The sequence below is a fragment of the Eptatretus burgeri genome, chromosome 8 (assembly GCF_056783735.1).
Source record: "Eptatretus burgeri isolate ZD-2024b chromosome 8, Ebu_testis_v1, whole genome shotgun sequence".
NCBI classification, from domain to species: Eukaryota; Metazoa; Chordata; class Myxini; order Myxiniformes; family Myxinidae; genus Eptatretus; species Eptatretus burgeri.
The window spans coordinates 31,655,663-31,668,210 of record NC_140968.1 but is presented as its reverse complement, the minus strand read 5'-3'; the positions used below and the strand labels follow the sequence as shown (position 1 = coordinate 31,668,210).

At 45.6% G+C, this 12,548-nt stretch overlaps 1 protein-coding gene across 1 annotated transcript in view; it reads left to right on the top strand.

Annotated features, from left to right (window-relative positions):
* Positions 1 to 3,910: 3,910 nt before the first annotated feature.
* The window catches only part of LOC147021456 (uncharacterized), a 29,864-nt gene continuing 21,226 nt past the window's right edge, over positions 3,911 to 12,548 (top strand). The window contains 4 exon segments of the mRNA XM_085891407.1: positions 3,911 to 3,985; positions 3,987 to 4,028; positions 4,732 to 4,800; positions 5,001 to 5,043. Coding sequence (XP_085747533.1) covers positions 3,926 to 3,985; positions 3,987 to 4,028; positions 4,732 to 4,800; positions 5,001 to 5,043 — 214 coding nt within the window. The 5' untranslated portion in view covers positions 3,911 to 3,925.

Sequence of the window (12,548 nt, the reverse complement as noted above, 5' to 3'; positions counted from 1 at the left end):
TCAGGATGTATGCTCAGAGCACATTCAACACGTGCCCACACCAGCCACTACCGAGAATGACCGGCCCGCCACTACGTCTTATGCTCAGTGAGAACGCGACACCGGTTGCCCATCACACTCCCATCTCCGTGGCCATACATTGGCAAGATGAGGTAAAAGCAGGCCTCGACCAGGACGTTCGGCTCGGCGTGTTGGAGGAAGTACCCGTCGGCACGCCGGTGACATGGTGTCACCGCATGGTAATTTGCGCGAAAAAGAATGGCAAGCCGCGACGCACCGTCGACTTTCAGGCCTTGAACAAGCATGCGTTCCGCGAGACCCACCACACCCAATCCCCGTTCCACCAGGCGAGACGCGTACCTAACGGGAAGCGCAAGACAGTATTCGACGCATGGAGCCGGTTACCATAGCGTCCGCCTACACGAGGACGACCGCCACAAGACGACCTTCATCACTCCATGGGGCGCTACCGGTACCTATCTGCCCCACAAGGGTATATGGCATCGGGGACGGTTACTCACGGCGATACGATGAGATCGTCGCGGACGTGGTAACAAGACCAAGTGCGTAGATGACACGCTCCTATGGTCAGACACGATTGAGGGAGCTACTTCCAGGCGGTCCAATGGCTGGATATATGCGGCCGGAATGGAATCATCCTCAACCCGGAGAAGTTTGTCTTCAGCGCACCCAAGGTGGACTTCGCGGGCTTCACCATCACCATGACCGGCGCGCGACCGTGCAGCCGCTACCTGGAAGCAATCCACGATTTCCCACAACCGCGTAACATCACCGACGTCAGATCGTGGTTCGGGCTTGTCAACCAGGTGGCATACGCCTTTAGTATGGCCGAACGAATGCAGCCATTCCGGAAGCTCCTGAAAAGTGGAAACGCTTCCAGTGGTCCATGGAGTTAGAGGACATATTCCGCGAGTCGAAAGACGTGATCGTACAAGAAATCGAACACGGTGTCCGCATATTTGACAAAACTAAGCCAACATGCATCGCCACGGACTGGTCGAAGGAGGGAATCGGATTCTGGTTGCTTCAAAAGCACTGCCGATGCGTGCCAGTTAGACCATTCTGCTGCACTGATGGATGGAAAATAACCCTGGTCGGCAGCAGATTTACACACGCGGCAGAATCCAGATACGCGCCCATAGTAGGCGAGGCTCTCGCAGTCGCGGACGCCTTGGACAAAGCGCGCTACTTCGTACTGGGCTGCGAGAACCTGATCGTTGCGGTAGACCACAAACCACTGCTGAAACTCCTTTCGGACAGAGCACTTGACGACATACCCAACCCCCGCCTCAGGAACCTCAAGGAGAAGACCCTGCGTTATCGCTTCCGCATCATACATATCCCGGGCATGAAGAACAAGGCGGCAGATGCCATGTCGCGCAGGCCAGTTGGCACCACGCGACCTCCACTCATGAACCTTCCAGATGACAATGCCACCATAGCGACCCACTTCCAACCAAGCACGCACACCGACGTCCTGTCCCTCCTACGCCAAACTGAGCCGGAGTATGACGAGCCGGCGTCGAGGACAACCTGGCATGGTGTGCCGCGGGCCTCGAATCATTGCGATCAGTAACATGGGATCGCGTCAGGGAAGCCACCAGCAGCGATGGCGATATGCACATATTGGAGGGAATGACAATGAACGGCATCCCCGACTCAAAAATCGAGATGCCAGAGACAATTCGCGACTATCACCAGTACCGCGAGAACATTACATCGACAGATGGAGTGATCCTATACAAGGACCCGAGTAGTCATACCACCCTCACTCCCGCGGCGATGTGCTGAGCGCCCTACACGCTGCCCACCAGGGCGTATCAATGATGACCGCCCGCGCAGAATCCTCTGTATTCTGGCCAGGCATGTCGGCCGACATCAGCGCCACTCGGAAAAACTGCGAACACTGCCACCGGATGGCACCATCACAGCCTGGAGCGCCACCAACTCCACCTATTCCGGTCGTTTACCCCTTTCAGGCAGTGTGCTCGGACTTCTTTGTACACAGGGGTGCACACTACCTTGTGACAGTGGACAGATACTCGAACTGGCCGATCATCTCAAAGTCGACGGGTGGCGCCGCCGAGACTCATAAACCACTTACGTCGCGCCTTCGTGACGTACGGGACACCAGAAGAGCTCGCGTCGGATGGGGGACCGGAGTTCACCTCCACCGAGACCAGGTCATTCCTGCACAGATGGGGCGTACACCACCGCTTGTCATCGGTGGCCTTCCCTCACAGCAACTGTCGCGCGGAGATTGGAGTTAAGACAATGAAACGACTTATCACGGACAACACCAGCCCGCAGGGAGAGAACTTGACACTGACGCTGTGCAGAGAGCGATACTACAATATCGTAACACGCCTGACCCTGACACGAAGATCTCCCCGGCAATGTGTGTCTTCGGCCACCCGATACGCGATTTCATCCCAATTATCCCCGGGAAGTACAGACCGCACGACACTTGGCATGAGACCCTGAAAGCGAGGGAGGAGGCCCTCCGCAAACGTCATATCCGCACAGCCGACACCTGGGCAGAACACACCAAACGCCTTCCGCCACTTGCTGTAGGGGACCAAGTCCGCGTACAGAACCAGACAGGATTCCACCCAAAAAATGGGACAAGACAGGCAGTATCGTGGAGGTACGCCAACACGACCAATACGTGATCAAGATCGATGGCTCGGGCAGAGTCACACTTCGGAACAGGAAATTCCTGCGCAAGTTTAGCCCAGTTCGCAATGACCAGCTGCCACCCCGGTCTATCTATGATGATCTAGCAACCCGCATCACTGTACCTGCACCCGTTGTAACACCGCAACTGCCTGACCTCGACAGCGAACCCGTGACATCTGCGACGCCAACGGGGCCCACGCCGGCACTGACGTCAGTATGCACACCCCAGCGCAAGACGACACCCGTTTTAGACACGCCAGCAGCACCAGGACGAGGCACACCGAGGCGCGCGATCCTTCAGACGCCACCATCGGCCCCTGAAACCCCGAGAGCCCCATCCCCACTGGGGCCCGATGTGACACCACCAGCACCAGCGATAGGTCAACGCCGATCCACCAGAGCGACCAGCGTGCCTGCCTGGCACAAGGACTACTCCATGGAATAGTCACACGATGGGCGATATAAACTTTTGTTCATTCATTAAACTTAATATTTTCTCAGCCTTTATCTATTAACATAATAAAGACTCGGAGGGAGATAGAGAACATTGTACTTTACGGTAATTCCACATATCGACGGTCCCCTGTGCCAGTGCGCATGCGCAGCCTGACCCGGAGCCAGGGATGTTGTGGGTGTTTCAACCTGTTCAATACTTGTTTGATTATTGTCGTTCCACGCTAATAAAGTGGTCGAACAAATTGAACTCTGTTCTTATTTACTCAGTATTTAGGGAAATCCGGATCTCGTATATACAAGAGCCGAGTCCGAGAGATTAAACCTTTGGAAGAAGAAGAAGAACCGCGGAGTTCATTTTCACATCAATCCTGAAGAGAATGAATCCTCTTGAGAGTTGAAGTAAAGTTTAGCCGCAATTTGTGACCTTTCCGGTTAAAATTACTTGGCCAATTATTTGTTTATTTATTTATTTAATCTTAAGCTTCGTTGATCTAAATTAAAACGCAAAGATAATTTTCTCGTGAAATTGTGTGCGCAATTGTTGCGGAGTAATAGACGCGATTTTTTTTTAATTAAAAGGTTTTCGGGTTATACACCGCCTAAAATGTTCAATCGTTATTTTCCTTACAGTCTCAATTTGTATATTTCGCAATCATAAGTAGAGTTACGGTAAAATAACACACGCAGAGCAAAAATTGATAGGTAAAAATAAATCGACAGTTTAATAAACAAATCTTGAGATTTTATCAGGAAGCAGGGCCCATTACGCATGCGTACTGTGCTCCTCACGCTATCACCCGCCCGCCATGGCGACCATGAGTTAGTGATGTGCTGTCCATTCAATGTGCACAACCATGGAGTGCAACGCGTGGGTAAGTGAGGCGATCCCGAGTTGTTGTGTCGGATAACTCGTGTACGATTCGTACAGACGGTGCAGAACGCCACGGCCGGCTCCAAAAGGCGCTCGTGTGGAGCGAAGTGTGCATGCGCATGGGCGCTGTTGCATTGGGCGTGATGAGCTAGTCTAGAAGCGCCGCGGCCTTGTCTCCTTGGAGCTATGTGTTTTGCCATTGGAGATGTTTTTTAATCGTCACGCGTTTCATTCTGGACGTGCGAAGAGCGGGACCCCTGCCTGGGAGACTCGGGTACCTTGCGTAACCATCGCTCTGCTGATAGTATCTCGATAAAGATGTCCGTGTGTGGCGCAGAGTTGCCGAGACCAGTTGCTGGATCCCCTCTCCGGTACTTAGTCCCTCGTTTGCTTGCAATTACTTGCAGGCACTGCGACAGTAAATGTTGTTGAGTGTGGCGTCAATGTCTCAACCACCCACAGTCCTTTGGGCGTTTCCCACGAGCAGTTCTTACAACTTGTCCCACTCTGTGCACATATATATATATATATATATATATATATATATATATATATATATATATATATATATATATATATATATATATATATATATGTTTAAATCGTGAGAAATTCCACTTTAATTATCACTTTGATATCACCAATGAATCCTGTTTGTTGGTCCTATAGTCTCTCTTTTGACGCTTTGCTGTGTCTTCCCCTAGTGCGTATTTGGAGACTTCAGTGCGGAGGAGGCGGCTCGTTTCTTCCAGTCTTCGCACATTTCGGTGGAGGTAACATCTGCTTGTGTTTGCTCACAACTACACCCTCATCTTCTCCTGAAAATGCAATGAACTGTGATGCAATCTGTGATTATTTTTTTTTTTCCTTGGAACATCCAATGTGACTGCCAGTGTGTTGGAGTACTGTACCGTGACTTGCCACTCACCATATATCCCATTATGCATCATGATGTGTTCCTTTGTGTTCACAGCTCCCACCCTGGCAGGCCGATGAGACTGCCAGTTCGTGTGTTGGTGAGTATCTTCAGGAAATTATTCCTTGGAACGGGTGCTCGTCTACAGTTTGACATTCCTGTGGATTTCTCTTGGATATTCGTTCCTTGGCAATGCATTTATATTTATATCCGATTGGGTTAACCATCAGCTCGTTAGCCAATCGACAATGGTTTGTTTGTTGAAGATGATGGAGCAAGTTGATGTTTTAATAAATACATGTAGTAAGTTCGTGTTTGATACGTACTATCTGTGCCTTCACGTCGCATCACTGACGAGTTTAATTAATAGGCTGCAAGTTGTACTTCACAAACGTATTGCATGTACTATCGGTGAATCTCAATATATATGACCGTTTTTACAGCCATTTTTCCCTGCTGTGCAGGGGTTTGGCTTTTTCTTGAGGCAATGTTTTATGGCCGGATGCCCTTCCTGACGCCAACCCTGGTCGCCTCTTACGACACACAGGGATATGGTACACCTATTCTTACCGGGGCATACACCGGGACCAGTACACTGGCACTCATTTCGCCGACCTCGGAAGGATGACAGGCTGAGTCAACCCCCTGGTGTTAATTCAGCAGCCAACGGGGCTTGAACTCAGGACCCTGGGATCCCAAGCCGCCACCCTAACCACTAAGCCAACACCAGGCTTATCGGTGAATCTCAATGAGGATGTAAAATGAACCGAAGTGAAACGTGGGGAAAAAGGATCTTTTATAACACTTAATTGTGTGTGCCGCCGAAGATGGGAGGAGGTTGTGTTTTTTTTAATGTCTGTCTGTGAATAGGATATCTCAAAAAGTTGTCGACTGATTTGGATGAAATTTGGTAGTTAGGTTTGGTGTGTGACGATCAATTTCGGTGAAGATCTGGAAACAAGAATTTTTATTTTTCAAGTGATTTTTTCACCATTGAGAGATGGGTGCTCAAAAACGATGTATTGCATAATATTCCAAAATGTTGTGGACTAGTTCTGACAAAACGAGGTGTATGAGTTGGTTATGTGACTATAACAAGCTGATTAGATTTTGGTTTGGATTCAGATCCAGATCTGGTCTGTCAGTGGGATACAAAACGTAAACTGTTCAGCCTGGCAGAGGTATGTGCTCGAGCAAGTGCTGTTCTTGTTCCTGCCGCTGTCATGGTGGCTGTGGTTGTTGTTTTGTTTGTGTGCTCTTTCCATGCACTTTTATGTATATTATTTGATTGCTTTGAGAAGTTTAACTACATTCGACACACTCCTATCCATCCATCTATCAACTCACTGCAAATGTCAATATTCACCGGTCCCTCTGGGATTCCAAACATCTCAATCGTAGGGGAACAAGAGTGTCCCCAAAGAACTTAACCAATCACGATTCATGGTGTTTGGTGCATCATAACAAAGCTTGCTTCCTGCAGTACTTTTGCTCAATTCACGAGACATTTTTGCGTTTTTTAACCTTCACGTTTAAAAGTAACTAGATGGCCTGTGAACCCGTTGGTTTCCCGTTGTGACAGCAGTTGATTAAAAAATTTATTTCCAAAAAAAAACAAACAAGATAGCTCCAGCAAACTATACCGCTGAGGTTGTTTGCACTGATCAAATACTCCCGAAGAGTACTTGACTGGATCGGGAATTGATTTTTCAATTTTTTTCGTTGCCTGATTTTAACGAAACTTGATACTGCACCCGCAGGAGAATGGTGAGTAAGGTGGTCCGAAAATGTTTGGCCTATCGTGTACCGTTTTGGCTGTACTTCGGGAACATACGTAGATACATACATACATTCATTTTTATATTATATATATATATATATATATATATATATATATATATATATATATATATATATATATATATATATATATATATGCACACACAAGATGAGAGTTTTAGTAATATATAGATGGGTCCCAAACGTTTCCTGATAGTGCTACACACCATCATCTACTGCTTTAAAGGCAAAGAGGAAGCATATTGTGCGAACAATAGAGAACAAAGCCAAGCTTATAAGGCGCTTGAGAATGGTGAAAGTGCAGTATCCATTGCCGAATCTCTTGGCATCGCCCTTTTGGCATGTGCAGCATCCGTTGTGTATGTTTCTATGTTTGTAGAACTGTATAATTTAAGTTTGTTATTTGTTCCGTAAATATTTCTCCTACTACAATACATGTATTTTAATAAAAAATAAAAGATGAGACTATTATTGCTGAAGAACAGTTACCTGTATTTTCATTGCGGTTGTAAAGTAGCCGCATGAACCTTGGAATGTCCGTGTATTCACACTCTACTTGTGTGAATAGTAGAGAGTGCACGAAGTATATATATATATATATATATATATATATATATATATATATATATATATATATATATATATATATATATATATATATATATATATATATATATATATATATATATATATATATATATATATATATATTTAGTCATGTGCCGCTTTACGACGTTCCGGTCAACAACTGATCGCATATACGACGGTGGTCCCATAAGATTATAATGGAGCTGAAAAAGTCCTATCACTGAGTGATGTCGTAGCGCTGCCAGTCAAATAAAAGTACAGGATAGCACATACAATTATGTACAGTACATAATGATAATAAACGACAGTGTGGCCCCATTATAATGCAATCGTTGAGGTCCATAAAATGTCATCGTGAAAAAAGTAGGGTCGTGCTAAATCGGGATTCAAGGAAATCGGCTTTCAAACTGAACCAATGTTTGGCCGTTTACCTTCTAGCAAGTAAATTACCTTTGAATTGAAGAATTCCACGAATAAATCGTTGTTGTTACAGTCGAAATTAAAATACAGATTTATTTTTGGTGAAGCTTTTTATGTTGTTAAAGCAATCGTACTGTTCCGAAAATATATCACACAATTGACAGGTGCTCGTTTATTCATTTGTAAATTATAACATCGATGCAATGATTACGTATTTATATAATCCAAACGCTATTTATTCAGCTTTCTGTAATTAATCGATGCGAGAGGAGATTGTAAGCAGCCGCGAACACCCATGGCCGTCATGAACAGCACAAAGGTAAAACTAACGCGTCTTCCGTCTCTCTTGGATGTGTGTTACAATTGCCGACAGTATTCAGTACAGTGACATGCTGTACAGGTTTGTAGCCGAGGAGCAATAGGCTACACCATCTAGCCTTGGTGTGTAGTAGGCTATACCATCTAGGTTTGTGGAAGGTACACTATGATGTTCGCACAATGACGACATCGCTTAACGACGCATTTCTCAGAACGTATCCCATCGTTAAGTGGCGCATGACTATATATGTATGTATGTATGTATGTATGTATGTATGTATGTATGTATGTATATATATATATATATATATATATATATATATATATATATATATATATATATATATATATATATATATATATATATATATATATATATATATACACTGGCTTTGAAAAACATGCATTTTCATGATTAAACAGATGCAAATTTTTGGTTTAAGTAAATTGATCATTGGCTTTCCAACGGCACCATTTCTGTTTTACGACAGCAGGAACCCTTTAGAATTTAGCGTGATGGATACATACACACACACACACACACACACACACACACACACACACACACACACACACACGCATACATACACGCATACATACATACACACACACACACACGCATACATACACGCATACATACATACACATACATACATACATACACACACATACACACACATACACACACATACACACACATACACACACATACATACACATACACACACACACACGGTTCTCCTTTTGGTAATAGATTGCGTTAGCCTGTTGGTGTTTCCATCAGAATCCCTGGCTCGCAATCTTTGGGTACCCAGTTCAAATCCCATACACCACATACAGGAAGTGGACAAAAACATGGAAACACCAATGTGAAGTCCCTTAATAGGGAGATGGGCCAGTACGGCCTGTATGCGCCTTTGCATTGAGTCCACCAATGTCTTGAAATCTGCAGGAGGGATGTGGCACCATTCTTCCAAGACAAAGTCGATCAACTCACGCCTGATTGATGGAGGTGGAAAATTCTGTCTCGTGCGTCGTCCCAGAATATCCCATAAATGCTCGATTAGGTTCAGATCTAGTGACTGAGAAGGCCATGACGTATGGATAGCATCAGTGTCATGGGCCACACCTGTGTGGAAGTCGTTGCTTGATATCCCTCATTTACCCAGGTGTTTCCTTTTTTTTTTGGTCCACTGCCTGTATATCCTGATAATTCATGTTAAATTACATTGTTTACTCATGTCTGTCTTGTGTGTGTGATTTATAACACTGAACAACAAAAATTTTTTACTGGAGATGTGTAAAGTGATTTAGACTAATTTGGGTACGCTGATTTCAAAAATCATAACCGTTTTGCTGTATCACGTCAGGATTTTCAGGAACAGAAATATTCCCATTGCCTAGAAGTCAGGATTTCAATGAAATTTACAAAAATTTATTTATTCATTTATTTCATCATGAATGCTTCAAAATTATAGAAATTTCAGAAAAACTCCACTAGAATGTAATTAAAAATGCTTTAGGCATTTGGCTTTGCGTTTGTGCTGCTCTGTGTCAGTTTCACGATGCAGGAACCAGCAGAAATCGCCCATCATGTTCGGGTTGTGCCGCCCTTGGTAACGCATCTCCATGAGTGAAATCTCTTGGTGGAATCGCTCGCCGTGCTCGTCCGAGACTGCTCCCAAGTTGTCAGGGAAGAAGTTCAGGTGCTGGTGTAGGAAATGGATTTTCAGGGACATCCTGGAGGCAAGTTTCCTGAAGGACTCCAGCAGCTGCTGCACTATTTCTTCATAGTTGTCCGCGCGCTCGTTCCCCAGGAAGTTGTCCGTCACAGCTTTGAAGCTCCTCCACGCTGCCAGCTCTTTGGGGTTTAGAGTTGTCGGAAAAGTTTCGTCCTTCATAATCTGTCGGATTTGCGGTCCAACAAAGACACCAGCCTTGATCTTGGCCTCCGACAAGGTGTTGCCAAACTTTTCCTTGAGGTATAAAAACACACGCCCATTCAGATCCATTGCCCGTACAAAACTTTTCATCAAGCCGAGCTTTATGTGGAGTGGTGGAAGGAAAACCTTGGCTGGGTCGACAAGGGCGACATGCTTCACGTTGTGTCGACCAGGTACATGCTCTTTTCGCTCTTCCCAATCTTTCTTCGTCCAGTGATTCTTGTCGTCTCTGCTATCCCAGAGACAAAGGAAGCACATGTATTTCGTGTAGCCTGACTGCAGCCCTAACAACAGCGCCACCACTTTCAAGTCTCCGCAGATGTGCCAGTTGAAGTCATTGTACTTGATGGAATCAAGCAGCTGCCGCATAGTCTCATAGGTCTCTGTCATGCCGAACGCGTGAGCCAGTGGGACTGATGGTTTCTCGTTGCCATTGTGGAGCAAAACAGCCTTCAAGCTGTTCTTCCCCGAGTCGATGAAGAGGCGCCAGTCTGCAGGATCGTGATCACACCCAAGTTCTTTCAACAGACCGTTGATGTCACTGCAGAATGTCATCGTGTCTTCCATCTCAAAGAACTCAGCCATGTCTCTGTGACGTGCTCTGAACAAGGATATCTTGGTGTTAGGTTCAAGTCGATTCCACTGCTGCAGCCTTGATCCAAGCAGCTCTGCCTTCGCCTTTGACAGCGAGAGATCTCTTACAAGATCATTTAAGTCTCCCTGGTTCAGAAGGTGTGATTCTTGAGTGTCGGGTTCAAAAGGTTCATCATCACCATCCTCTTCACCACTGCTTACAGCTATGTTCTGATCAGCTGGAGGTGTTGGAACGGGGTTCTCGTCATCATGAGGCACAGGTTTACGAGCAGAGACGCAGTCAGCGTACTTGATGTGACCTTTATTCTTCTTGTTGAAGCCGGCGATGCTTGTGCAGCAGAAATAACAATCATCATGATGATTCTGCGGCTCACGCCATATCATGGGCACCGCAAATGGCATGCTCGCGCGCTTGCCCACCAACCACTGAGTCAAGGTTGTGTGACAGCTTGTGCAGCAGATGTGTGGTGCCCAGCTCTGTTCTTGGTCCCCCACCTTACACCCGAAGTAGTGAAAGTAGGCGGCCTTCATTTTCACTGCTGTAGATATACTTCGCTGTTGATCTTTTTTGGTATACCGACCACAGACATAACAGAAGTTGTCAGGATGATTGGTACAGGAACGCCTACTCATCTTTATCTGAAAGAAAGAAATATAACACAAGTTAACAACAATTGTACGAAATAGACATGTTAAAGACATATGTAAATTTCATTGAAATCCTGACTTCTAGGCAATGGGAATATTTCTGTTCCTGAAAATCCTGACGTGATACAGCAAAACGGTTATGATTTTTGAAATCGGCATACCCAAATTAGTCTTAATCTCTTTACACATCTCCAGTAAAAAAAAATTTTTGAAATTTGTTGTTCAGTGTAATCCAAGCTCTTCCATTAGCTTTAGATTGCTCTTAAAGTTTGTGTGCATGCAGAAATACATAATAGGCCTTGCAGGAAAGACAAGAGATACACACACACACACACACACACACACACACACACACACACACACACACACACACACACACACACACACACACACACACACACACACACACACACACATCTCTGAGCTGTCTGGCCTTGGTTTGAATGTCGGCCCAGCTCTCAACTGTTACCCTGTTGTTTCACAAGCAGGCAGCGTGGGCCATCATTGTGTGCTCCATTCTGCAGAGGAATGCTAGCATTGGTTGGTGTACCTTAAACATCCATCCCTGTCACCTTCAGTCAAATGTAAAACCTGGTGAGCCAGTTCGTGAAAGATGGGCCAAAAACATTCCCTGGCTGAACCCACAAGGTGTTGGGAATAATTGGGGCTGCTAAGTTTCTTTTGTTTTGTATACATAGTTAAGGCTTGTGGAAGAGCAAGATTACTAAACAGATCGGAACGTAACAGACCAAAAGGTAGAGTTGGGGGGGTGGGTGGGGTGGAGTTGAACAACTCCATCCAACAGTGGAGTTGAAGGACAAAATACAGGGAGACTTGGACAAATAATGGATGCGGGGGGGGGGCAGAAAAAGATGCATGGGGTGGACAAGATGGATAATGGATACAGAAGGAAACACTCAGGACGGAAAACTGGAAATTTGGAAGAAGTGCTTGAGTTGGGTGTTGAAGGAGGTGCGGGTGGTGGGAGGGGGAGTTAACGAGGGTTGAAAAGATCATTGTTTTGGATTGGGGTTGATCTGAGATGAACTTACGAGCTGGTACCCGTTTTAAATGGGTTGTTATTCTGCGTGCATAGCACAAAGCGGGGTTAAGCAATTGGTTCGACCTATCTGTCTGTCTCTTTCTGACAGTCTATGGTCGAGGAGCTACTTAATTACAATTAGATTTTATATCTTGAACATTAATCAGAAAATACCCTGCAGTTTCGTAGTACTTTGGCTCTGAATTTGGCAAAATGTACGGAATCTCATCCCGGTCGCGCATGCATCGAGAG